General features: G+C 39.6%; 1 protein-coding gene and 1 long non-coding RNA gene across 5 annotated transcripts in view; one reads left to right on the forward strand and one right to left on the reverse strand.

Annotated features, from left to right (window-relative positions):
* Positions 1-4,587: 4,587 nt before the first annotated feature.
* On the reverse strand, positions 4,588-14,794 carry LOC143476898 (uncharacterized). Its single transcript, XR_013121414.1, has 4 exons — positions 14,276-14,794; positions 13,297-13,438; positions 8,366-8,552; positions 4,588-6,468 (listed from the first exon to the last, which is right to left on the reverse strand). It is a non-coding gene; the product is annotated as an uncharacterized LOC143476898 (long non-coding RNA).
* galnt2 (UDP-N-acetyl-alpha-D-galactosamine:polypeptide N-acetylgalactosaminyltransferase 2) overlaps positions 13,329-26,347 on the forward strand; it is a 56,243-nt gene continuing 43,224 nt past the window's right edge. For all 4 annotated transcript variants that reach the window (XM_076975306.1, XM_076975305.1, XM_076975308.1 and 1 more), the window contains exon 1: positions 13,329-13,564. In XM_076975306.1, coding sequence (XP_076831421.1) covers positions 13,469-13,564 — 96 coding nt within the window. In that variant the 5' untranslated portion in view covers positions 13,329-13,468. The remainder of the gene's footprint in view (positions 13,565-26,347) is intronic.

The following is a 26,347-nucleotide window of genomic DNA, read 5'->3' on the forward strand; positions in this document are numbered from 1 at the left end:
GATGTTAATGTTAGCTGAGTCACAATAGTTTAGTCACTACATAAATACAAAAATTCCCCACTCACCTTCCTCCGGGCAGCCTTTGTCCTTGAAGCTCAGGTCCTCTGAAAGAGGCCTGGGAGCTTTAGGGTCCTCCAGTATATTAGCTGTTTGCAGAACTGCAGTCTTCTGGGCAGAGATCTAAGATATTGTTCCTGGGATCTATTGGAGCCATTCTCCAAGTTTGGGGTTTATAGACCCTAGTGCTCAGATTACCACAGGAACCACTGTTGCTTTCAGCTTCCAGACCATTTCTAGCTTCTCTCTCAGCCTTTGGTAGTTCTCAAGCTTTTTGTGTTCCTTGTTCTTGCTGTTGCTATCACTTGGGATTGCTACATCTATCACTACAGATTTTGTCAGTCTGTATTTGGAAGTCCCAAATTTATCTTTGCACAGCATGTACGGTCCTGCCTGGTGTGGTAGATCCCATCCTCTATAGATCTTGTATTCAGAGCTTGTTTGTGTCCTACCATGATTATTGCCTCCATGCTGGTTTTTAACCCAGATACTTTCCTGCCATTAGTAGGATTTCTTCACATCAGCCACTCTCATTATTTGTTCTCCCAATAGTTCCTCTTCCTCCTCATCCACCTTAGGTTTGTGCTCTCTGGGGTTCTCGCTAATCTCACCACTTGGGGTCATCTTCCTGGCAAGCTCCTGGATCTTGGCTAGTGGCTCTGCTGCTCACTAACGTCTTGGCCCCACTCCTTCAACTTGGCGTATGTGGGCTGGTTTTGGGACGAAAGCCTCCATGCACTGTGAGGAGTTTCTTTGTCCTGATGTCAGGGGCTTCTATTGGCAAGCTCATTATGCCAGCAGGGAATCTGATGAGTGGTAGAGCATAGCAGTTGATGGATGCAAGCAGCCTGGATCTTGTTCTTCCCATTCGGCTGACTTCTCAAGACTTGCCTCACTCTTTGCAGGCATTTGGCTGTAGCTGTTTTCCTTTTGGCCTGTTTGTGATTCACATTTGCCTGTGGGAGTCCAAGGTTTCTCTACTCAACATCTTCTGTGATACCTTCAGGTGGTCCCCTCACCCTCAGTTTTAGCCACCTTCCCTCTGTGCCTACTCGTCCAGACATTCCGATTTCATTACTGTATATCCAGATAATGTGGATTAGCCAGTCGATGCCTTGTTCACTTCTGGCATACAGCTTGATGTCATCCATGTAGAGGAGATGGCGGGTGGTCGCTCCATTCCATAGATGGTATCTATAGCCATGATGATTTCAGTGAGGTGGTTCAGACCTATGCAGAACAGCAGTGGGGACAGGGCATTTCCTTGGTAAATCCCATACCTCATGATGACATTTACTATATGCCTGAGGTGGCCTCTTCCGCAGTGGGAAATGACAACTGTTATGGTGAAATCTGCATTATCATCAAGTTCAGTAATGTCCAATGAGAATTTGATGTGGTGATGCAACATCAGTAAACACATTATCGCCATAACCTTTCACATGCTCAAGGTCTCCTTCCATTCTTAAAAGACGCACGCAATACACAGTAACAAATAACACACAAGACATTACATTCAAACACTAGCACGTATAGCATAGAAAAGTTGAGTTCAGTTGAGTCTGAACAGTGAGGAGTCATCCCAAACAGACTTTGGTAGTGATTTCCATAGTTGGGGAGCAATCACACTAAATGAAAGCTTATGTAAGCTTGAAAGCTTATGTAAAAGATTCATGTGTGTAAACAACCCTGGTCCATATTATGTATGTATTGTTTGTATATGTTTTGTTATTGTCTCATTATGTTCTATTTTTACCTACTCCCCTTTTGAATAAGGTGGAATCGGTCCAGATCCCGATCAGTCTGCTTCCCGAGGGGGAGGGGCTTTTAAAAGGGTGAAAGAACTGTTTAGTGGCTTTTAAAAGGGTGAAAGAACTGTTTAGTGGCAGAATTTTGATTAGGGAGAGGTCACTGTGGCTTCGCAGCCATGATCTCATTACTCGGTTTGTTGCTTGTACCAAGAGAAACGAGGACTGTCCAAGATTTACTCATGGGAGTTAAAGGATCTTTCTTTTAACCTTGCTTCAAAAGTCAACTTGCACAACTGTAAATATTTTTATTTGAGAAGTTTGTGCAAATAAAACCAAGCGTGATGATGAATGGAGAGTGACATCTGTGTTCGTGGAGCCTCTGTAATATTCGAATATATTACTGAATTGAGACACAATGGCTACGTTCCTATTCATGCACTATTCTGAGTGTTTCATGTACTATGTTGAGGGTTGACTGGAGATGTGCAGTCAACTGCAAGTTTTATTAAATCTTGGGCAGTTTATTTTGTAATGGTAGTCAAACATGAAAGATAAAAAAAATGATGAAAGCCATATATAATAAGACTTATGGCCAAGGCCATAATACTAAACACAAATGCCAAGTAGAAGGAGTCATACTGACAGGGGGCATGTCCATATTGGTTCGTTTTTGGAAAAGATACCATGTGCATCATAAAGAATATACATCAAATGGGTACCAAATAAACCAGGAGTTAAACCAAAGCAAACTTTAAAATGACAGCTCTCTGCTCTTTTCTGGACTTGTCCTATATGGGTGCTTTGGAATTCTTGGTTTACTTTTCTTGGTGTGGAATGGACTGATCAGGGAGAGAGGGTGGAGTTCGGTTCATTACTGGATCTGCTGAACACATCAAATACAAATAAATAAATCTAGGAAGGCGTCTCAAGATGGGTTTTTGACTGGGTTTAACTTTTCATAGCCTCTTTTGTTTCCAGATTTCTGGCCACTGAGCTTGGTGTATGCTGAGCTTGGTGTGTGTGTTAGGCTCAGTGTGTGCTGGGCATGGTGTATGTTGAACTTGATGTGTGTTGGGCATGGTGTGTGTTGGGCACAGGGTATGTGTTGGGCTTGGTGCGTGTTGGGCACAGTGTGGGTTAGACTCGTGTTTGGGGCTTGGTGTGTGTTGAGCACAGTGTGTGTGTTGGGCTCGATGTGTGCTGGGCTCAGTGTGTGCAGGGCTCGGTGTCAGTGTGTGTTGGACTTGGTGTCAGTGTGTGTTGGGCTCTGTGTGTGCTGAGCTCGATATCAGTATGTGCTGGTGTCAGTGTGTGCTGGGCTCAGTGTGTGTTGGGCTCGGTGTCAGTGTGTGTTGGGCTCAGTGTGTGCTGAGCTCGATGTCAGTATGTGCTGGTGTCAGTGTGTGTAGGGCACAGTATGTGCAGGGCTCGGTTTGGGTTGGGCTCGGTGCAGGCTGACTCTCTCTTGCTGGTTCCAGCTCCTTGCTGACAGAAAGGATGACATATAAGTAGGGTGCTGTTAACCACACACAGACGCAACCACTTTTAATTACCCACTGTTTCAGTCAGGCCATCTCTCCTCCCTGCAGACAACACTCAGCCAGACCCTGCTGCCACAGTATCTGATAAGAATATAAATATTTTTCCCTTTACTTCCTACAGTCATCCAACACCTTTGCCATTGACACTTTATACCATGTAAAGAACGAGAAAGGAAGCAATCAGTTATTTTCTATAAAATGCTACATTATCAGACTGCATCTGAGAAAAACGGCTTCCTACTCATGAAATCAGTCAAATCTTTATGACGAAGCCTTGCACATTATGATTTTACACTGCACATTTTTTGTCTTTGCTGCCGGCAAACAGAATTTCTTAAGACACCCTATATGGTGTCTGTTGTTCCTCCACACAATCTCCTGACTCTACTGGTGCATTGCAATCAAGATGTCACCTCTTTCCCTTTACTGAGTATTGTGCAGACGAAGGGTGCGTGCAGCTCGGCTCTTTTCCTTACGCTTGAGCATAAACTGACAGCAGGCATGAGGCATATTATATAATAAACTGCTTTTTTCCTGTGGTTGAAGGTGAACAGTGCTGAGTCCTGCTGTTTCATAAACAGCATGGTGACTATGGTATTACACTTCCTCTATGTCCCAGCAACGAGTGGAAGCAGCAAGCAATAATTGAGAAGGAACAATAAGAGTCTAGAGTGGGATTTCAACAGGGCAGCATATCAATGATGTAGTAGCATGTATTCCATGTACAATTTTTTACTTGGTTAAACAATAATGAATGGTAAACTCAGTTATAAACCTTCAAGTGTAGTCATTCTTAATTAAATGTTAAAAAAATACTTCTGTAATGGCCTTCTGTAAAGGTTATTTGTAGATTTTTTATATAAAATTAAATCAGAGGAATTAGGAATTAGAAAAGGAAATCAAGAGAAATTTAGTCAAAATCCTACAACTTTGTGGTACTCGATGTTAAACACTACCATTAAAACCTGCTGGCCTCATGACATTTAAAACAGGATCTGATAAAGGCAAATAAGAGATGTGATGTTCTATTTTCTGGATTATGTTTTCCATTCCAAAATATAGACCACTAACTAACTGCTTAGCAATAGAAGATGAGATTACCAAGGAAATATATTATTAAAAGTAAAATGTTTGATTACATTACTAATAATATATAAATTAATATATACTAACTTAGTAAATACTAACTACAACAAGCTTTCTACTATTTTGTAGGCCTACTGAATTATTTAAAAACATCATGATACAATAATTCCAATTCTCATTCATGGTTAAGCCAATTTCCAATTAAAGATAGTGCCTTCTGGTAGAAGGTCTTGAAAGATATTGGTAAAGTTAAAGCCAACCGAATCACATAATGAAGAGGAATATTGTTCCTGGGAGAATCATGTGTGTGCATCAAAGGATTACATGATTATTCTGCAAATAGAACATTAAATATCATTATGTTGACATCAGTGAAGAGTTGAATTCATATATTTTCATCCATTTATTTGTAGCTTAAAAGGCCACAGCACATTTGATGTTATGTAATAGAAAATGTCTTTACTGTGAAGTTTACTGGGCTCTTTCTCATTGTATTACTCATAGCTGCTTATATCTAAAACATGAAACAGATCTCCAGTGCTCAAAGGAGTGTGCTTCTTTGAACCCCTTTTTTCAGACTGAATTGTGTAAGTACTATTTGCTTATAACAGCAACACATTCAGTGGTGTCCTGGAAGAGAGTGACACCTTCTTTTGTGAGCATTGTTTAAAATAGACCAGAGGCATTTTTTGTCTATTTGTTTAGTCTTATTATTTCCTTAGGCAAGTAATATTTCTGAATCTGTTGACATAGTTTCAAAGTGAGAGACATTAGGAGAGGAAATGCCCATTGCATAGTGAAATAAAATCACAGCCTATATCCATTTTAAAATCAGAAAATTAGAGAAATGCACTGGGTTTGGAGATAGGGGCTGTTTATGCTCTCTGATTTCTTCACCAGTCATAAAGCAGTCCTGGGTGTTTAAGTAGTACAAGATGTACTGTCAGTGGGAAAAAATGTGCAAGGCAATAAGGAAAGTTGTCAGTGGGACGCCAAGACTTGGCGCACTGAATCAGCCCCTTGGGCAGTTACACAAGAGCTGGATGGTCCAACAGTGATTGGGCACCAGGGATTTATGGCTTTTACATTGGGTACCATGTTCAAATTAAATCAAGACTGTTGTCTTACTTTTATTCTCCAACATTATCCTCAGTCCAGTACCAATTTAAAAACCTGTGCAGAGCAATTAATTCATTTCCTAACAAAACATTTCCTTTGGCACATATCATTAGCCATCAACTGCTTGTATGTTCTTCAGCATTAAGTAAACTATTGTTTTTGTTTATATATCACACTTTCAAGTGGTTTAGTCTTTAACAGTCCCAGTTCCAACTGCCATGACTAGACTTTATCAGTCCACAGTGACTGGACTGGCAGCTTGTGATGAACGTAAATTATTACCGGGGCGGTGTATATATACAACCGTTAGATCAGATGGATGATATCCTGTCATTCATCCACTACTTTTTAATGTCATGCGACCTACCCGCATTCCTTCGCGATCGACGTAATGAGCACCCCTGGTTTAGACAAATAAAAGTTAATACTACATAATACACACTTCAGTTCACCACATAATGAGGCTGATCTATGCAGCCTTCTGTACAGTCTTCTGATACAGTCTGATTGATGATTAACAAGTTTGCAACAGGGAGTACCTTGGTGCCTAGATTTCAATAACAATATAATAAAAAAGGCAAGTAAAAAAATATTGAGTGATTTGTTTACTTTCTCAATTAACTAACTTTAGAACCTGTTTGTGCAAACTTAATTCAGAAATAAGGATTCAGCCAATTGATATTATCCTTACATTTTCAGGAGCGACGGCAATCAAAACAATTTAATCACAACTCCAGGATCATTTCTCATCAGGCAAGGGAATAATGACAAGCACACCACCTTTGGGTGACACAGACCTATAGTCCTGCCTCTCTCTGCCAGGCCTTTTGCTCTGTCCTCTTGTTTGCTGGATGTGGCCATCTGGTCGAGCAGCTCAGGAAGGTCATAGGCTTCCGCATTCCCCTCTGTCCATTCTGAGAGGTTAGAAAAATTAATCATATACACTTACAAACTTTGCCATAGTTTGCCGTGTGTAACTGAAAACATCACTTACTAATCCTATTAGTATGTTTAATCTCCACAGGGAGTTAATATCAGCAATGAGGTCATTTCAGAATAACAGTGGGTTTAATGACTGATAAAGCTGTAGGCTTTGATTCAATTAGAATTGCTTGGTGGGAGTTTTCCTGATGTGAACATCAAAGTTATGCTGTAGGATATACAAAAGAATTTTTGCAAATGTTGATATGTTAAATCAGCATTTATTTTAAATCCAGTGTATTGTCAGCAGTTTCTTTTTTGCAGTTCAAGACAAAATCCACATCTTGGCATCAGTGATCTCTCATGACATCAGCCTGCATTTGGCTGATAAACTCAATGTGCAAGAAGGCCATGTTTTTATTTTGGTACAAGCCAAACGCTACAAAGTGGCATTTGGTCTTGGAAAATAGGGCCCATTCCCAGGCTTGTTACTGAGCAGGCAACGAGTTAATCATTTCCATACAGCCCAAAGTGCTGGTGCCAAGAAGAAGTACAATTCCCCAGTCTTGCATCTGCCTCCACTTACGCATCGCTTTGGCAGGCGTGAGTCTTTTATTTTGTTAAGTATGAAAGGTGACCAGAGGTATTGGGAGGATGCCCTTTTAATGTCTTCACATTACTTTTTTGTATATGAAAAAAAAATTCACTTGACTGAATTGCTGGTATTTCTTTTTTGTTAAGGTGAAAATGATCAAATTAGTCAAAATAATGTCATTTTTTGATCTGTTCTTCTTCAGGTACTGAGTAATACTGAAAAAAAAACACATGGGAAAGTAAGAACATAGACAGAATTTGATTTTCCATGAAAAGGCTTTGTTGGGAATCTACCCAGAGTGACTCTTAAACCTGCCCCATTAAGTGTTCAATAGAAACATGAGAGGCAATGAGTCTTTTATAGATGCAATCAGTTTTTTACTTAGGGCAGTGTACGTAAATCTTTTATACATTATTTTCATTCAAGTAACGAAAGAAAGGGCAGGTAAGCAACTCTTAATATTAACCTTCTGATTTCACATTAACTGCATGTTAATAACACATCTATTTATAGCTAGCAAGTTAGCTAGCAAGACAGCCAGCTATGTGACTAAGGCACTAATTTAGCTAGTTTGTGTATTTTTCTCAATACTTAACTGTGCCAAATGGCCTAATCTGTTGGAAAGTTTAAGAAATGTCAATGTAGAGCAACCTGAAAATCAGGTATATTTACAGCATTAATATTAACCTTCTTTGATCATATGAAGTGCATGGTAAATACAATACATCTGGGGCCATTTGTTCTCAAAACCTGACGGATTTGCTTATGAGTTTGATCCTTTACATGGGTAAAAGCTTAATTAAAAAAAACATACTAAACATACAAAAGAACGACAAATATTAAGAGTTTGTATAGGAATTTCAAGGAATTGAAAATAACTGCCTGTGAACAGAAGCACTTTTAGGTTGTGCTTACATGTGTGACACCTGACATGAGTTTGAGTTCTTCTGTGCTTCAATATTGAATGCATGCTCACGCAGCCTGCATGTTAATGAGGCATGCAGAAGGACCTCTGGCACCGTACGAGGCTGCTATAGTCAACGTTCTTGTTTCCTGTCCATATTTTTTTTATTTCCTTGACATGTGGTAGAACAACAACAAAGTAATGTCACAATAATATAGTGCCACATTAACACATTAAGTGTTACTATCAAGGAGCAGTAGTCTGACATCCAACAACACAGATTCCAGACTAGTGGATTATTTTCTATTTAGTGGGGCTTAACCTGTGCCTGGCTAGCACCAAATGTTAACACAGCTGATGTAAAACGTTTAAGCAAAGACCCTGGGCTCACCCATCCAACATCCGTGCAGGTCGATGGTACACATGGGTGATGTGGAAGGTTGGCTTGGTGGTCCATAGACGTATATTCCAAGACATACTGCACAGCTTGTAGCACCAGGACCACATGGCGATGTCTCCCTGTGTCAGAGAAATGTGGTGCAGGTGAACTCACTCAACCTTTCTCCAAGAAGAGGCACCTATGAAAGAATATAATGGTTTGATATTAAATTGATGGTTTTATTAGATTTGTATGATAGTCCAAATACTAGAATGGGAAATGTACACTTCATCCTCCTTTGTTTATATAGAATTATATTATTATAGAATATCATCAAAAATGCCACACTTTCATTAACATGTGTAGAAACTGGTTGTGCCCAGGTCTATAACTAGAAGGGATCTGGTTTTCAGTGTGTGGGGAAGGTGCAAGTGTTTTGCACAAACTGGTCTCATGCTTTGCAGACTCTAGGCTACTTCTTCAAATGCAGCACAGCTGACAGCAAAGGAGAAAAACATGCATTCAACAAGACATGAGATTCCACTTCTAAAAATAGCAGACATGGAAGACATGTGTCAGATATGCATAGCAGACACATGAAAAAGTGGATTAGGATGATAACACGCAATTCCCCCAAGCATTAAATATTTGGACTGTGTTATGGAAAACATGATTCATTTGATTCAGTTGTCTTCACACCTACTTATTTTCATGCAACTGGTTCAAGCAGAATCCTAACACAGACAACATCAGTGAATCAATCACCCTACTGCATCACAGTGCATTGGTCAATATGATCTTGAAAATATTTGCACAAATTACAAAGAGTGAGAGAGCTGTTGCTGGATGACACTGCAAGAAAAGATATTAACATGAAACCCAACACTATGCCTAACCCAACACTATGCCTCAACTGAGCCACTAAGAACTTTGAATGCAATTCTAGAGATCAAAATTAGTGATAGTAACACAACAGAAAGACAAGACATGGTTTCTATAAACGTATTTTAATTTGTTTTTATTACGGTCCACTTATTTTGTTATGTTTTAGTGATGAAAAATAAAAATTTCTCTCTAGTATGATCAAAGCTAAGTGATCTCCACTGAGGTATGGAAAAAAACATCAGAAGACATTCTACTACAATCAAAGCAAACAGCACTGCTTTAACCATAAAGAGCCCCCAAAATCATAAAATCATAATTGTGGAGCAAATGACACTTGGATTTAAAATCCTTTACGCAGTTTTCCAACAGCCAGCAGCAGGCAATGAGATATGCTGTAGTAGGAACAGAAAAGCCATCCTGTCAAAGCCAAGGCAAGTTGAGCAAACTTTCATAAAACATTTCTGAAGTAGAGATAAGACAAACGTTGTAGATACTCTTTTTGTGGCCCACCTCCACCCCTCCCACATTGTAGATACTCATTCAAATCTGTATGTAGCAATGAATGCAGACCTTTGAACTTAAATTATACTGAGCATGCTACTGAACAAAACTGTTGTTGGAGGACAATGTTTTGTAGAGCTGCACACTTAGAAATTCAAATTCAGAAACAAAATTTGGGATTTCAAAGTTCACTATACAGAGAAACAGAAATGTCTAACCATTAAAGCAAAATGTAACAATTGAAACTGCTCTCATGAAGGACTGCACTGATATTTTCAGTTCCGTCATTTGATATTCAGACATACATCTAAAACAGATGAATGCCATGTGCACAGAATAAGTAGGATTGCTACAATAAAGGTTTTTTTATCTAACATTCACAGTTAGATGTAGAATATTGAAATGATTGGCAGAAAACAAATCCTTCCTTTCCCCTGTCAACTTAAATGTTGCGATGGTATGGATTAATAAGGTATATTTCCAGCTAAACCTGCTGGTCAAAGCTATGCAGTCTCATATGGGTGAATGACATTGCCTACTCCCACCTCTGGTATTTCAATTTATACCAATCATCAGTTGCCACCTGCTACTTTGTACACCAACACCCTCTGGATGACAGTGCTGCTCCATGATATGAGTTGTCCTCCTCAACAACTGAGTCAGGGTCTCATCATCCTGACAGTTTTGTCCAAAAACAGACATTCTTTCTTTATGAATTAGGACAAAAGTCAGTCCACATTAGAAATAGAAACACCCTTCATTGTAATGCTAACATTTTTCATTTTAATGCTGAAAGTTGGGAATTTTACAAATATGCACAAACAGTGTCAGTATCTTGAGGACAAGAAGTCAAGCTGCTTGACTATGAAGCAGAAAGTTAAAATATAGAATATGCTATGACATGTTTCTTTCAGACCTGTTATAATTATAGGCAATGTTTGGAGAGGTGTGATGTTTATTCTTTATACAGAACATATTTAAGCAGTAGTGAGTCATTTTACAAAGAATGTTACATCCGTCTGTATCTTACAGCTGCTTTCAGCAAAAAATGTCATAAATAAATGTTTCTTCATGCTTCTAATAAATGTATTTCATAGACTACTGACTTATATACCAGAGCAAGTTTGTGCTAAAAGACCTTCTACACTATATCAAATAAACAAAGTAATTGACATTCAGAATAAGAATAACTGGGGAGCTTTTAGCTCTTGAATTTTCATCCTCAAGCACTGATGACCAGGATAACCAGCAAAACCTCTTCTCAGCTTTTCCATATAACAGAGATCATACTGCATTTCATCAAGCCACATGCCACATTACCTATTTTTTATTCATCTATTACTAGCGACTCCTCAATGAGTCACCGCAAGTTTTATGTTTTAGTGTTGGTTTCAATGAGGGTAGAAAATGTTTCAACGGCTTTCTTCCGTTCAGTTGTATCCACCCATACAGAGACAATATATAACTGAGTATTTGGTGGCTTAAGGTCTTCAGGCAGCAGAATAAGGCTATGTATATATGCAGAATATATGCCTGGTTTTGTATTATTAGATAGAACATTGCAGTATTTTTCATGCTGGAAATTAGCTGCACCTATATGTGAGCACATTCTGTCTGTGGCAATGTGATGCAGGGACCCCCTGTGTAGTTTAGAATAACACTTTGTTATAAAGTGAAAGAATGTCAGTTTGTTTATTAACCATTTACCAACAAATCTACAGCAAATTGAAGAGCAGCGGAAAACAAGCTTTGGCAAAATTAAATCAACATCTACATGGACCCTGAATGGCTCTGGGTTTTGTTTCTCATGGCAGAATTTATTTCTAAGCTGGTAAACTGCTAAGAAAGGTGCCGACTAAGATTTTATGTTCATTTTGCTCTGGATCTCTTTGTATAAGAGAAACACAACATATTAGAATGGACTTGAAGTGCTTGAATCTTTTCTCCCCAGAAAATATTTTAGATTAAAGCTCCTAAAAGCACAGGACCCTAACAAACATCTCTATGAGAAGACTTCCAGGTTGGCCAGCCATTACCACCAGGGTTTTTCTGTCATACTACTTGGAGTGGTAAGCTGTGAGTCTGTCCAGAGTGGTACTAGAATAAGCCTGTAGGTCTCGAGATGCAGTCTTGCAGAGCCTCAGGCTCTCCTTCAGAGCCCCAGGCAGCCGTACCTGGTCTAGTTGATCTCCTCAGTCTATGGCTCTAGCAGCCAACAACTATCTCAACCCCTGGTGTGGATGTAATTTGATGAGCATGTTGTGTTTTGATTTGCTTACAGCTAATGGTTATAACATCTGTGTATATGCGTTCAATCTATGTGCTATGGTGGATTTGCTGTGTTCTGATACCCCAGGTTTCTCACTGGTTCTCCACTCTTCTTTTCCTGCACATGACCAGATCAATGCAAGTTCCACATGACTGCCTGTTACTCATGACTCAGTCTGTCAGTGTAATGCGCAGTGGATAAAGTCACTAACATCTAAGCTTTAATGAGTTCATTGTATATGTCTATATAGATAGATAAATAGATACTTTATTGATCCCTAAAGAAAATTTGTGTTACCACTGGGACTTGCATGAGGTTGGAGCCATTTTGTTTATTTATCCCTTCTCCATGTTTGGTTAGAGAAGGGAGTGATGGCACTGTGCTATCTTGGTTTTGTTTTTCAGGTTAGTTAGAGTATTAACTTAGTTTCTTTGATTTCTGAGCAGGGCAAGTTACAGAGCGTTGGGCTACAGGAGAACAATGCAAATTTGAAGTTACAGATTAAAGCAAAAAGGCATATTTTAAAAGTTAATTGGCTAACCTTATGTAGTAATAGCCTTGACTCATTAAATTATAAAGCTTCCTGCAGAGAAATATGTGAAGTCTGCCTATAAACCTGCCACCTCTTGATGTAGCACCTTTGCTTTCATGCTGTAAGCAGCATAAGAGGAAAATCCATGAAAAATAATCAAATAAAATGACTTTTCTTAATATGCAACATTTTTTAAATATACTGAAACAAATTTTTATAAGTATCCAATTGAATCGCGTTAGATCAACAGCAATTTTGTAACTAACCTTATGTTTAAAAACCATCAGAACTATAATTACAGGTTAACTTAATATTAAGTGTAAGGTCCTTACAGAAATTGTTTAAAACCAACACTGCTTTGTACACAACAACATATCCAAGCAAGAAGCTTCTGAAAATGAGGAAACAAAATCTACATTAAAGGTGAAAGGAAAATATCCTGGCAAAAACACCCATTTGTGACTTGGTTGCTTGCATCCGTTACTGGTTCTCTTTTCTGAAGTATTTCACTTCACTCCATTCTCACCATCTTAAACGCTAATTTACGCTCTTGGTCGATCGATCTGTCACTGATTATTTAAAGCTTTTCGTGCCTTTAATGTGCAAAGTAAAGACAAGCCTTATTTACAGGATTTCACGTCCCCAACAAAGGATCTTAAATCGAGACTCCGGTCCAGGCTACATGTAGATACCCTCAACACCCACCCCTCTTTCGTTGGTGTCTTTGCGGAGTGTGATTGGACTAAAGTCGGTTACCCTTTCCCCTCTAACCCGGTGATGTTGGCCGTTTCCTGCTTCTTCTGACCAACTAGTGGTAGAGCGTTTCTTCAGCGCTGTTGCTACAGTCAAACAGCTTAGACATCAGTGGCTTCACACGAAGGAACCTGGAAGCCAGCCACTGAAACACACAAACGTTCAAATCACAGCAATGCGAAGAAAATCGAGGATGTTATTATGTTTTGCCGTGCTTTGGATCCTCGGAATAGCATATTATTTCTATTCGGGAACAACGCCAAATCGAAAGGTAGGACTCCCCGCTCGTCGGCTTGCCAATGATGAATACAGTAACGTGAAAATGCACGTTGTTTCATTTAACCCCTCTAATGCGAGAATGTTCGGACGGAAACTGTTAAAATTAAACAATTCGATAGACAAGAGTAGTAGCGACTTAACAGACGAATGTGCCACCCACCATTGTCGGTATATTTGTCCTAAACACAGATAGTGTTATCGCCGTGTTTCGCTTAACTGTGATTGAATTGTGGTTCCGCGCGAGAGCAGAAGCTGTGAAAAGGGGCTAGCTGTTAGCTTACAGGCTAGCGGAGAGCACATACAGACGTTGGAAAACAGCCATTGCTTTATTTCCCTCTCGTAAAGACAACTGACTTTAAAAGTCGTATTTAAAGGCGGCGACAAAAAATGTTTCTTTTGACGCGGAGGTACCCGCATCGCAATATTTCAGTGCCTTTTTACCGGCAAATATGCTAACAAAGCTACAAAGTAACTTGTGAAAGGAACTGTCAACCTTCGCGTTTCTGTTCTGGAATACAGAACAGAGTTGACGTTCTTAACGGAACATCTTCGCGTTTGGGGGGGAAACGAAGTCGTTCGTCGCAAAACAAGGAGCTTTCGAAATAATGTCATGAATTACGTGCCGTGTAGGTTTAGCCTGGCAGTTTATCCAAATCTCTACATTGTAGAGAACATATTACAGACGCAGGTGATTAAAGCTTACCGTGTGGTATCTCCAGTGTGAGAACGGACGGAGTGGTATCACCATATGTCGCGGGTTTTCCTCAAACTTTGGCTTTCTTGCGCCGTTACTGAGGGATTTTGTCTTCCGAAGTATATGGCACCCAGCCCATTCGCGCAGCTTTTAGTCCTTATTCTGAGTTACTTTTAAGTGCCTCTGTAGGGTGCCGTTTGTTTAAAACGTTTACTAGTCAATGCTAGTGACCTACTTCGTTTTAATCGCTGGAAATGCTCAACGTTTCGTGTGCACGTAGCAAGTTCTCGGTTGTTTTGCAAGAACGACGACAGAACAATGTTTTTGATTTATTTCTTAAAAGTTCATTACATCGATTAATTCAGTGGGAGGAACATCAGTATCATGAGGGGAAAAAACTATTCCAGCACCCTCTTCACACTCCACCAAAATCAAAATTTGTTAATTGGTGTGAATAGCATTGCATTGTAGGCTAGCAGGCGTACAGGGTAGCCTAACCAGCTTTTAAACGTGGCACACAATGCAAAGGCTGCCCGTGTGTCACTGATCGTATCTTAGCTGTCACGTGTGCCCAGCTGTGACTACAGTGACAAACTGTCTTGTAAGGAACATTTCACCTCGGCATATGTGTTATACTACCATGAATGTACACGGTTGGTATTCTTTATGGTCAAAACGCCGCATAACCTATACTGAGAACCTTTTCAGTAGCTTACTGCTTGTTTGTGCCCATTGTGAAGAGATGCTTCTGCAGTTGGAATGGTCTGTGTTTAGTTGTTTAAGCAATATCATATGTCAAATAAATCTATACAGAATGGACTTTTGTTTTCGGTACATAATGCCACCTCTCTTTTCCACCAGCTGAACCAGAGCTTGGCAGCTATATGAGGGGCAGTGCTGTAGATGTATGGACAAAATTGTGCCATTGATGAACCCTGGCATTTCAGAAGAGTAGAATCAGGTGTTTTTGATCGGAGAGATTGCTCTACATTAGAGCAAACATAGCAGAATTTTAGAGTACTCCCTTGGCTGATGATAAATATCAATATTAAGACTTCCTGCTCATGTTTCATATAAACAAACTGGTGTAGCAGTCTTCACAGATCCTTTAACATTAGTTTAACTTTTGAGGGACATCTACATTTTTTTATTGCACTGTCCTAGCACCTGTATAATTTGACCTGTTCTAATACCTAAATATTGTACAACTAAAACACTGATACTGACATCGGCTTCAGTAGATCAGTACATCATTATTAGCCCCATCTGGTTTGGTGGATGTTTGCATCCTGAATAAAGAGTGAATTTGGGTAATGCTTCAAAAAGAAACACTTGGGGTAGTACTCTTAACTCTTGTCTCTTACTATAAACAATACAGTGCTTGTTTTTGTTTTTAAAGCGCGCATGTGATTGTCTTTGATTGTCTCTGCAGAACAGAGTAAGCGAAACGGAAGTGCTGTAAGCAGTTGTACAGGCCTCATTGTGTGGCGGGGTGTGGATGAGTGACTGAACATCTCGACAGTTGCTCTTTGTCTGGTACTGGCTCATGCATCCTGCATCCCTCACTGAATACAGGCTATTGACTAGGCTGTTGAGCGCAACTTGTAATCCTTAACAACGCAGAGGGATGATCTGTTTATATCCTAAAATTACACACATGGAAACATGTTCGGTTTAGCGACAGGCTCAAACCGCATCTCCTCTTTGCCAGAGCAGCTGCGTATGTCTGTGGATATCTTGTGCAGTAGATGTTGCAGCATGAGTCTCAGCACTTGAATTCTTACATCCTCTTAGACGGCGAGAGGGGAGGAAGGTCTCTGGACAGGAGCTCCAGAGTCTGGAGTCGGCTGACTCTGGACTCAGCCCGTCTGAGTGGGGAAGAGCTGGAGAATGCTTTCCATGTCTGCTTTGAGACTATGGCCGATTAGTTTAGAGGTTGTTTGCCCCTGGATATTGGTAGGACGGGGGCAGACAGGTGGCTGTTATTCCCATGCAGAGGTGTTTGATCTGATAACCGCTCTGAAACACAATTATTGACAAGCTTAGTGTCATGCACTGTTGGATGGATTGGTGTGTGTCAGTACGGTGATGAAGCCATGTGCTTCTCAACCACATGGTCCAGTCTAACTCCTTTGATCTTAGTCCTTTGCTTGCACAGCTGAGGCAGGACCTCTCTGTGAAAAGTCTTGTTTCACTGGTTGTTTATTTCTCTTGTTTATTGCACAGCAGTTTTTAGTAATGCTGTCTATCTCTCTCTCTCTAATATAAATGTTATATATAAAACACACCCACATTGCATTTCAGTATACTATATATATATATATATATATATATATATATATATATATATATATATATATATATCTCTCGCTATATTTGTGTTTGTAGTATCAGTATATATAGTGAAATGCAATCTCTTGCTTATAGAATGCCATGTGGAAACGCTTACTTCCAAAATAGGATATCAAATATGTGGTACCTCTATGAAACATCATATAAAAAGAGTGTTGTCATCCTGAAGGTATTGGATTAAGTTTGAGTCTGCTGCCTTTGAAGACATGTTAACATCAAATGGCTTTGGTGTCGTTTTTCAGTAGAGTAGTCCCGACGTTCTGGAAGGACAGCACAGAAACCAGTGGCTTTCACTTTGTAATCTCCTCCCTTGAATATACCCCACTTTAAACTCCTCATTGCTGTAAATGTGGTCACGCTAACAACATTAAATTACTGCAGTGGGTTCATGTTTTATTGTTTTCTCAGTGATGGCCATAGAGAAAGAGGCTTGAGATGTCGGTCAGTCCTTTCCCTGTTCAGAAGAAACAGTATCAAGTGGAGCATGTTGCTATCATCGCCCTGATCTTTGACAAGAGCCTGATTGTATGTAGATCCATAAAAAGATTTACAGAGGATTTTCCCCTGTGAATGGCTGACCCAGTCATCCTCATGAACTCTGCCATAGAGGCGGGGCAGGTGGCCCTGTTGGCTTCGGGGTTTAAGAGATTTTCGCAGTACTCTTCTTTGTATCTCACTGTTTCTCTGCCACTGTGATGTAAAGGGGCATCCAATCACATTGTAATCAAGCTTTTACCTCTTGAAAAAGCATCATACTATAAACAAACCAAACAAACAAGCATTTTCATTTCCTTTTAATGTGTGCGTAGAGAAAGGTGAGATTGGTGTCCTCTAATTGTGGGGCTTGTTTGTTGCTGAATTGGTATTTTATGAGTGAGTGAGTGTATGGGTGAGTGTGTGGGTGAGACAGACAGACAAATACAGAGACAGACAGAAATAGAGAGAGACAGACAGAGACAGAGAAAGGCATCCTAATCTGTTTTGGCAAGGAACTCTATTTGCAACTCTTGCCATATAAAATAAACTGATGCTTTGAAAAAGGCCTCAGTTCTACTATGTAGTGTAAGGAGCTGCTGAAACATTGCAGCCCGGTACCTGTGTTTAAGTATTTGTTGTTTGAAAACCATTAACTTGTTTCTTGAGTGCAGAGGTTCATGACAACAGCTTTGAGAGTTTGACTATGGGTTTAGCTTGACTCTGTAGCTGCACTTTGAGCTACAGTTGAGTAGATAAACTTGAATCTATTTTCACATTAATTGTAGATAACTGATTACTGATGATATATTTAAATAGATAACCTTGCCAGTTCATGACCACAAGTGAAGACCCGCTATTCTGTGCAATAAACTACACTGTTAAATGCACATTACTAATTGATAATCATGGTGATTGGTTTCATAGCCTGTCACAGTATCTGGACAAGGAGTAATTCATGTGTGACCACAGTCACCTGGAAACCTATTGTTCAAAGTAATGGCCTACCACAATCCTGCACTATTTATTAATAAGGAACATTTTAAACATGCTGCCATTAATTAATACTTATTTCCCTTAATGCTTTGTCAAGCTTTAAAGGACACATATCACTGAAAAATCAATGACAACTCAATAAAAAGCCTAGAGTGAAGGTGATTTGACTCACTAGGAAAAGAAACTTGGACACTTCTTGATTTCCTCATAAAATGACCTTTTTATGTTGAGGGATAAAACTGATTGCTACAGTGATTAGTTTGACATGAACTATTTTTTGCCTGAGCGGGTGTTCATTTAGATACTTGGCAGCAGGGGAAGTTGCACTGTGCTATCTGCTTAGATAAAGCTCTCTGGAGGATTTGTAGCAGTCATCCCCATTTCTATTAACACTACTCCCTGGATTTTTCAGTTGAGGAGGGACATTTGACAAAATGTTGAAAGCCTGTGCTCCACCTTCCAGTGATAACATTTTCAAAGTGTGCTGCTAGACTCTTTAAATGCTATTTGTAAGTCTTACCTGCAGTAAATCCAAGGTGCTCAAAGGATTGAGGGAAAACTTCAGATTTGTTTCTACATTCAAGAAACTTTATTATTCGTTCAAAAATGAAAGGAATGTGTAATTCCTTTTGAGTCTACAGTTAATCTAACCAGATTGTTTCAAATTACTGTAAAAACTTAAAAGGCTGTACTATAAAATATACATTACTTGTAAATGTATACCATGTTCATTGTGGGTATTAAACCTACTAACATGTTAGATCCTAACACAGTTAAGAGTAGTTAAAGATAGGATTCAAATGATTTTGTAATGTATGATGTAATATTGTTACATTTTCATGACAATGCAAAAGCATTTTAATAGTGTTGGGCGCTGTGTGTTTCATATCCTGTTTTTTTCATAGTAACTTCTCACACTTTTGCCATGTCTACTCTAATGTCAACTGTCTACTTCTAATGGCTACTCCTACGCTGCACGCTGATAAGCATCATGTGAACTTTACACAGTGCTTTGTGAAAGTATTCAACCCTATTCATGTTTTTCCTGGTTTGCTGGTTGAATTAACATAGATTTTTTGGGAGGTTGCACTATATTTGATTTACATAACATGCCAACTGCTTTGAAGGTGCATTTTTAATAACACAAACAATAATGAAGCAAAAAGCCAGACATGTATACTGTGCATAAATATTCCCCCATGCTTTGCTGCAATTACAGCTGCAAATCTCTTGGGGTATGCTTAGCACCTCTAGTCACTGGGACTTGCCCATTCTTCAGGGCAAAATTACTCGAGCTCCTTCAAATTGGATAAGTTGTATTGGTGTACAGCAATCTTCAAGTAAAATAGATTCTCAATTAGATATAGGTCTCTGCTTTGACTAGACATTTGACTAGACCACTCCAGTGTTTCCCTTTGAACCATTCCAGTGTAACTTTGATGGTATGTTTAGGGTCATTGTCCTGCAGGAATGCTGAAACAAGTTTTCCTCAATTACTCCTCAAGACATCTCTGTCCTAGTACCTAATTGGTGAAATGAACTTACACTAATTAACTGAGCTGCAGAGTCTATCATATTATATCATATCATATTATATATATATATATATATATGTTGTATTCCATAGCATTGTATAGTTAAGGGTTCAGCACAGATACTTGATTCTGGCAGGGTCTCAGATAAGGGTATTTTTGGATTCTAACCTATTTGTGTTAGCTAAGAATACTTTTAAGATGGGAAAACACTTCTGTTTGTTGTTCTGAGTAAGAGCTTCAGTTTTGTTCTTTTTTATTTAAGCAGTGGCTTTTTTTCTTGTTGCCCTTCCATAAATCTTCACTCTATGGACTGTACAGCTTCAAGAAGTCCTACAGATACACACTCCAATCTCGCCTGCAGATCTTTGCAGTTCTTTCAGTGTTATCTTTGGTGTCCTTGCTAAATATCTGATTAACGCCCTCTGCCCAGTCTGTGAATTTTGGTGGACAGCTTTCTCTTGTCAGATCTGTAACAGTATCACCCCTCTCCCTGTCCCCCTGCCTCTGACCTCTTTAGAGAGCTCCTTGGACCTCCTTAGAGACTCTGGACCTTTGAGAACAGGTGTAGTTTTATTGTTCTCATGTGACACATCATGATGTGAGCTTTGCTCTCTGGTGGATCTTTCCAGTTCGCATGTTGCATGATTTTAACCCTGAGACTGCTATTGTAGATTACTTTTTTGGGCTTGGTGACCCCCCCCCCCCCCTTCCCAGATCCATGATAAAGCAGAAAAGCAGTTTTGAGTTATAGCCAATAAGGCCAAGTGATCAACACACAACTTTAATAAAATCTCTGAACCACTATAAGATTCATGAAACATGACATTTACAGGCTGTGACCTGTTTTTTATGTACATATTTCTCAATTTTTGACACAGGCAAATTTCAGATATGACATTATCTTTCAGCTATGAAGATCCCTGACAAAGAGTACTTGATTTGCAAATATGCTCTTTCAAGAAAATACGCTCATTATAAGGAGCCTTGAGCATCTGGCTATGATGATGGTTTTTTCATTTGCACAGAAAGAGGAGAGATGGTAATTAACAGGGAGCTGTGGGGGAAGAATTGTTTGGGGAGATGAGGGCAGCAAGGACTATCTATTCCTCAAAGAGAGTTGGACTTGGTATAGTAAAATGCAATTAAATATTTGAACTGTGCAGCCAAAATTTATCAGTTGCTCTGCTGATATGAAGTTTCAAACTCACCCTGTAAACCAGAGCATTTTTCAAAGAACTAAAATGTCTACTTTATGTCCACTGCAAGCAGAAATGTGAAATAGTCATATACCTGAACTAATGTAATAGGTTTGAGTTTCCAGATGAATTTTATTAGGAGTTGATTTGGAATTTTTGGTGCAGAAAGGTACAGGTAAAGGCAAATATTTGTATAGCACTTTCACACAGAGAACAATAAAAGATAATGAAATGTAATTATTTAATTAAGCTTATTGCATTCTGACATCTATCATTTTGGAAGTGTGCCAAATTGAGGGAAAAGTTTTAAGAAACAACATGTTTCAGTGTTACATTTTTCAAATTTCAAATTGGGTATTGAAACAAACAAATTGGGTATTGAAATATTTAAATGGATTTAAAAGAAGAAAAATACATTAGAAGAAAGATGGATAAATAATTAAAATAGACAAAGTTTATTTAGCATTAATATGCAGGCTATGGCCTGTAGCCTGTTTGTGAAGCTTTGAAATCTGAATGCTTTTCTGTTCTTTTTTAAGAGACCAGTCACATTAGCCATCTACACATTAGTAATTATGCGGGCAGGATTTTGTAACTCCAGTGGTACATCACCACATCAGTGAGTGTTTTAAATATTGATAATTAACACCTATAGCAGTCCTTGAGGGAGTTAATTTGAGTTTGTCTCTGTGGTCACACGGAGTCAAGTCTGCATTAGTCACACTTCAGTACTCCACCCAGAAAATGCCTTTATTTAGAGAGAAAACAGTCCAGGTCATGGTAATGCTCTTTGTTGTGCAGGTACTCACTCCACATAACTAAGATCAGATAAATATTTACCCTAAAGACAATTATTTTTCATGTTTAATGAGAATGGACAAGGGTAATAAGTTTTTCTCAAGGATGAATTTCAGCAGTTGCTTGATGTTTTAGTATTACAACTTATTTATATGCATTTATAACATTTATAAGTTATTTAATGGGTCTCAGTCGGTGGGCAAGAAGTGAAGTAAACTACAAGTATAAACCAACAAATATCTGTTTGGTAAACAAGTAAACAATACAATAATGAGTTTTCTGCAGCAGGAGACTGAACGTGTGATGAGTCCACTGTGTACTCTCATGACCGACTGGCCTGGACAGACTACCCAGTGTCTTACTAGAGCGTATTAGAGGGAGAGATTGTCTGAAGTCAGACTGGAGTCTCACTGGGTGTGTTGTCACGGCTGTGACAGTATGGTTGCTGCTGAAGACCTTACCTTGTCTGCAGAATTCTTGGTGCTAGAATTTGTACTATTCTGTTTTTCCAATATCTCACTCTAACCAGACATTTTATGATAGGCTTTTAGAGTACATTTAACGTAAGATTTCATTTTGGTAAAAAAAAAATAAAAATTTCCAAGTTTTTATCCAAGATAAATTATTAATCTCAAATATTTACAGTAATCTAGTATGGAGTAGTTATTGCCTGTAAATGTAGCTGGTGATTATTGGCCCATTCCTGCTATTTATATGTGGGAAAACTTCATGCAGAAGCTTCCTATTTACTTGAAGCAACTGATTCCAATTTACTGGTAGAAGCTCACCAGTTGCATCCACTTTTAAATAAAGTTGGTTGTGCATATTGACACGTTTTACAACAGATTTTTGAATTTGAATTTGGTGTCGCCATCAGATTCGAGGCCAAGCATGTATGGAAGGGTCCCAACTGACACTCTGGGATCACTCTCAATTGATGCAATACTTACTTCTTTCACTTCGTCATTCCGGGAGTCGTGTCATGATTCACGCCCAGGAAGCCCACTGAGATTTCCAGGCAGCTCTTGCACATGCCTCCTCAGCTGCTTTGTGCGCTGGGTGTTAAGAAGCAAGGAGCAACGTATTCCACCTGCTGCAGCTTCTTGAACACACACACACGTTAAATGGCTTTTAGTTCTTCCTCATGGACTGATATCTTCTTTTTTTTAATGCATTATATTTGTAACATTTGAGGTTATGTATGTCAAATTACTTTGTGTAGCTTTTATTGATTTCGGAACTGGTAAGGATCCACAGATGCTACACTGCATTATCTAAAAACAAAGGTTTTTTTTGGTGCTTGAGCGTGGAGGATAAAAGGTTACAGCCTGAATCACCGCTGCATTTTTGAGCTAAAGGTCGTCATAAATCTCCCTTCAGTCAACAGCCACAATTGATATTCTGAGGGCTCGTGCTGTACTGGCCCTGGAAGCGAAACCCAGGAGGCGGTGGCGGACGGGCTGGGTCAGGTGAAGGAGATGCTCCGCCGATGGGCCGAGCTCCGAGCTGCCAGACGGCGGTGCGGAGGTCTGTGCCCCCAGCGTTTGCTGCTCGTCTCTCACCCCGGAGCACCTGCCCTCTGCACACCCATTTAAAATGAACGGACGCCTTCCACCACTCTTAATCTCTTTGCCTGCTAGTTCTGGAAAGCAAGGCAAATTTGCTGACTCTGCAGGCTGGTTTTTGTGGTTTTGGGCTAAGCCAGCTTCACATGTCTCGTGTTGATTTCTGTTTCATGCAGGTGGCCCCTGCCGTCTCCTCACGCTTGTACCATTTGGCTCTAGGTACACGAGTGTGAATGTCTTTCATGTGAGCGTCTTTCTAGCACTATTTTGTACAGCATGCCCAATCTATGAATGCTAAAATGCTATGGATGTTTGTACATGTTAAAAAAGATCTCAATTCAATGAAAAGACTTTAGTCAAGCTCTGATCAATGAACATTTTTTATTTTGACAGTTTACAGACTGTGACTAACTCAGACCCCTGCCGTTCTATGCGATTCATGCAATTGGAGATTAGCCGTGTCACGTTGGTATGATTCAGGAAGTAAATGTGGGGAAAATGAGTCACTTGTCAAAAAGGCTCTTTACTTGCATCTAGGTGAAGTTGAACTAAGCAAGCCCCAACCCACACAATTGATTGTTCTTCTGGCTGTTACAAGATAGACAAATGCCACATATTGATTAAGCTTCTGACTTCCACAAACTGCTTACCTACTATTATCTTCTGTAACTTTTTTGTAATTTTTATTTATGCACTAGAAAAACAAAACTTGACATAGAAAAAAATCATAACAAAATGGATAGAAGAATTGTTGCTACATGTAGCAACATAGCATGGCCCTGTTGCCCTGTATTGTTACAACAATGGCCAACAGTTTGTACACAGAGCCTCAGTCATTTTTATTTTAAATTCTGTGATGAGTCTGTACATTGGAGAGGAGATTAATGTGCATGCTAGAACATGCTAGTTTGGACACAGATTACATCATTCCGAATGATGAGAGGCTCAGAAGTAGAACATCTGGTTTTGTCTGCAAGTCCTTGAGGTGCTAAACTGTGTTGTTATTCCTGAGATCAGCACTCACCATCTCCACCCCATGAAAAGTGCTTCTTCACCATGTAACCTTGCTCCAATGGCTGTATGCTCCCACACAGAAGAACATTGTGGAGTGTATAAGAAAATTAAATTATTTGTAATACCTCAAGACCTCATTGTAGCCGTTTTAGAAGGTGACTCCCAACTGTAGACACGTCACTGAGCCATAGATACTCTGGTGCATTGGGACTCGGTTTGTTATCATATATGAATACAAAAGTTAATGTCAAAATGCAAGATTCAAAAGGATTTTAAGCAGTTTGTAGTGTATGTGATTGAAGTTGATATTTGTTTATAAGTTTAGGAGCTTCTGAGTTGGTGTTTCTGGAAGTGGAAACCTCCTCTGCCCATGCTTGCAGATAGTGAAGTTTCTCTCACATATCTGCATGTTGCCTAATGTCAGCACAGATGGAGTCCTAAATATGTGATACAGGCAGAGGGGAACATTTTTAGTTGTAAATTGGTGTGGATTAAGACAGCAGTCACCAACCACCGGGGCCGCTGACCGGTACCGGTCCTTGGGTCATTTGGTACCGGGCCGCACAGAAAATGTATATATTTTATCGACGATCATCTGAGTGATGTTTTATTTTGGGGGGGGGGAAAGGGATTTTCATTCGAATTACATATGTCTGTGCGTATGGTGCGTTTTATTTTATGTGCTTTATATTGTTTTTATGCCAGTTGTATTTACCCCCCACACTTTAAAGGCCGGTCCGTGAAAACATTGTCTGACGTGTAACCGGTCCGTGGCGCAAAAAAGGTTGGGGATCGCTGGGATAAGGTATTCTATTGGATGAGAGGTGCTGTAGTAATCTTAAATCAACCTTGTTGGGTCCTAAGGGAAGTTTTCATCATCTTATAGAAAGTTGGTTTTGTTTTGTAAAGTAAGAAAGTTCTTTCCATGTATGGAAAGGTTATATTTTTAGATATGACTGGTCCTCTCCCTCCAAAACCCAAAGGCTGTGAGACTGGGTGCCCCTCTTCTTTCCACTGAGGTAATAGTCTTCAATTCACAAATCTGAGTTACAAAGAAAGCAACCCAAAAAAAAATGATGTTTTCCACGCACACACTGGCTCTGTGGTCTAAGATAACTCACGCCAGACACAGTCTGCTTTTGTGACGTGTAATTCAGATGCTTGCAATAATGATGTTAGTATTTGCAGTTTTTCTAAAGCACAGAACTTGTTCAGAACGTCATATGTCTCCTGCTGAGGTTGTCTAATTCCAGGCAGTGTTTCAATTTACGATGCCCCATTTGCAAGTGAGGGATCTATAAATCTGTCCCAGTGTATCTATTTCCAAAAGAGGCTACTGCTGAAGCAGATCTTGGACAGAATATTCCACAGTCCTGCAAATGATTAAATATGCTGGGCACACATATTTGATTGACCACCAAAATGGCCATTAAGAAGATTAATTTTATGCGTCTGATACTTATAACTGATGTGATGTAAAACTAAATGAAAATTGTGAAGTTGACATTAGTGTTCACATCTGGTGTCTTACAGATTTACAGTACGAAAAAAAAAACAAGCTTTATATTTTGGCATGTGTTCTGTATTTCAGATTGATTGGAAACCATGTGAGTTGTTCTTTTCAAATGCAAAAGTGTGTTCAAAGATGGTGCAAATAACCAAAAACCTTGTGGGGCCGGGGTGGGGCCGGTAATGTTCTTCATGTTTCTTTTCCAATGCTGGTGTTTCTTTTACAATGCTGGTGTTTCTAGCGTTCATGTTGCTGGTTGTTACAAATCTGCTTCTGGCACACACTGTTGTGGTGACAGCGAGGCCACATTTGTCCTTGAGAGTCCTTCCTTCCTCTGGCTTGTTCCAGTGCGCATCTCTTGGCTTTGCTGGAGTTTGGTATTTCTGTTCCCCTGTTTAAGCCAGGGTGTCCCCAGTGCCAGAGATGCGCAGTGTGCCCACTCCCCGCCACGCCACACGCTAGTCCCTGCACGGATCCCTGAGGCTTGGTGCAGAAGCAGTGAAAATTCTGACTCTTTACTAGTCGTATAGCTTCTCTCTCTCCCCCCATGGGTGACAGCTCGATAGGAAGTGTGACATTAAATTACTGCATGGCTGACTGGAGCTGCGGAGAATGCAGCAGTTCAGACCCTTATCACTGAT

This window comes from Brachyhypopomus gauderio, chromosome 15 (genome assembly GCF_052324685.1).
Source record: "Brachyhypopomus gauderio isolate BG-103 chromosome 15, BGAUD_0.2, whole genome shotgun sequence".
NCBI classification, from domain to species: Eukaryota; Metazoa; Chordata; class Actinopteri; order Gymnotiformes; family Hypopomidae; genus Brachyhypopomus; species Brachyhypopomus gauderio.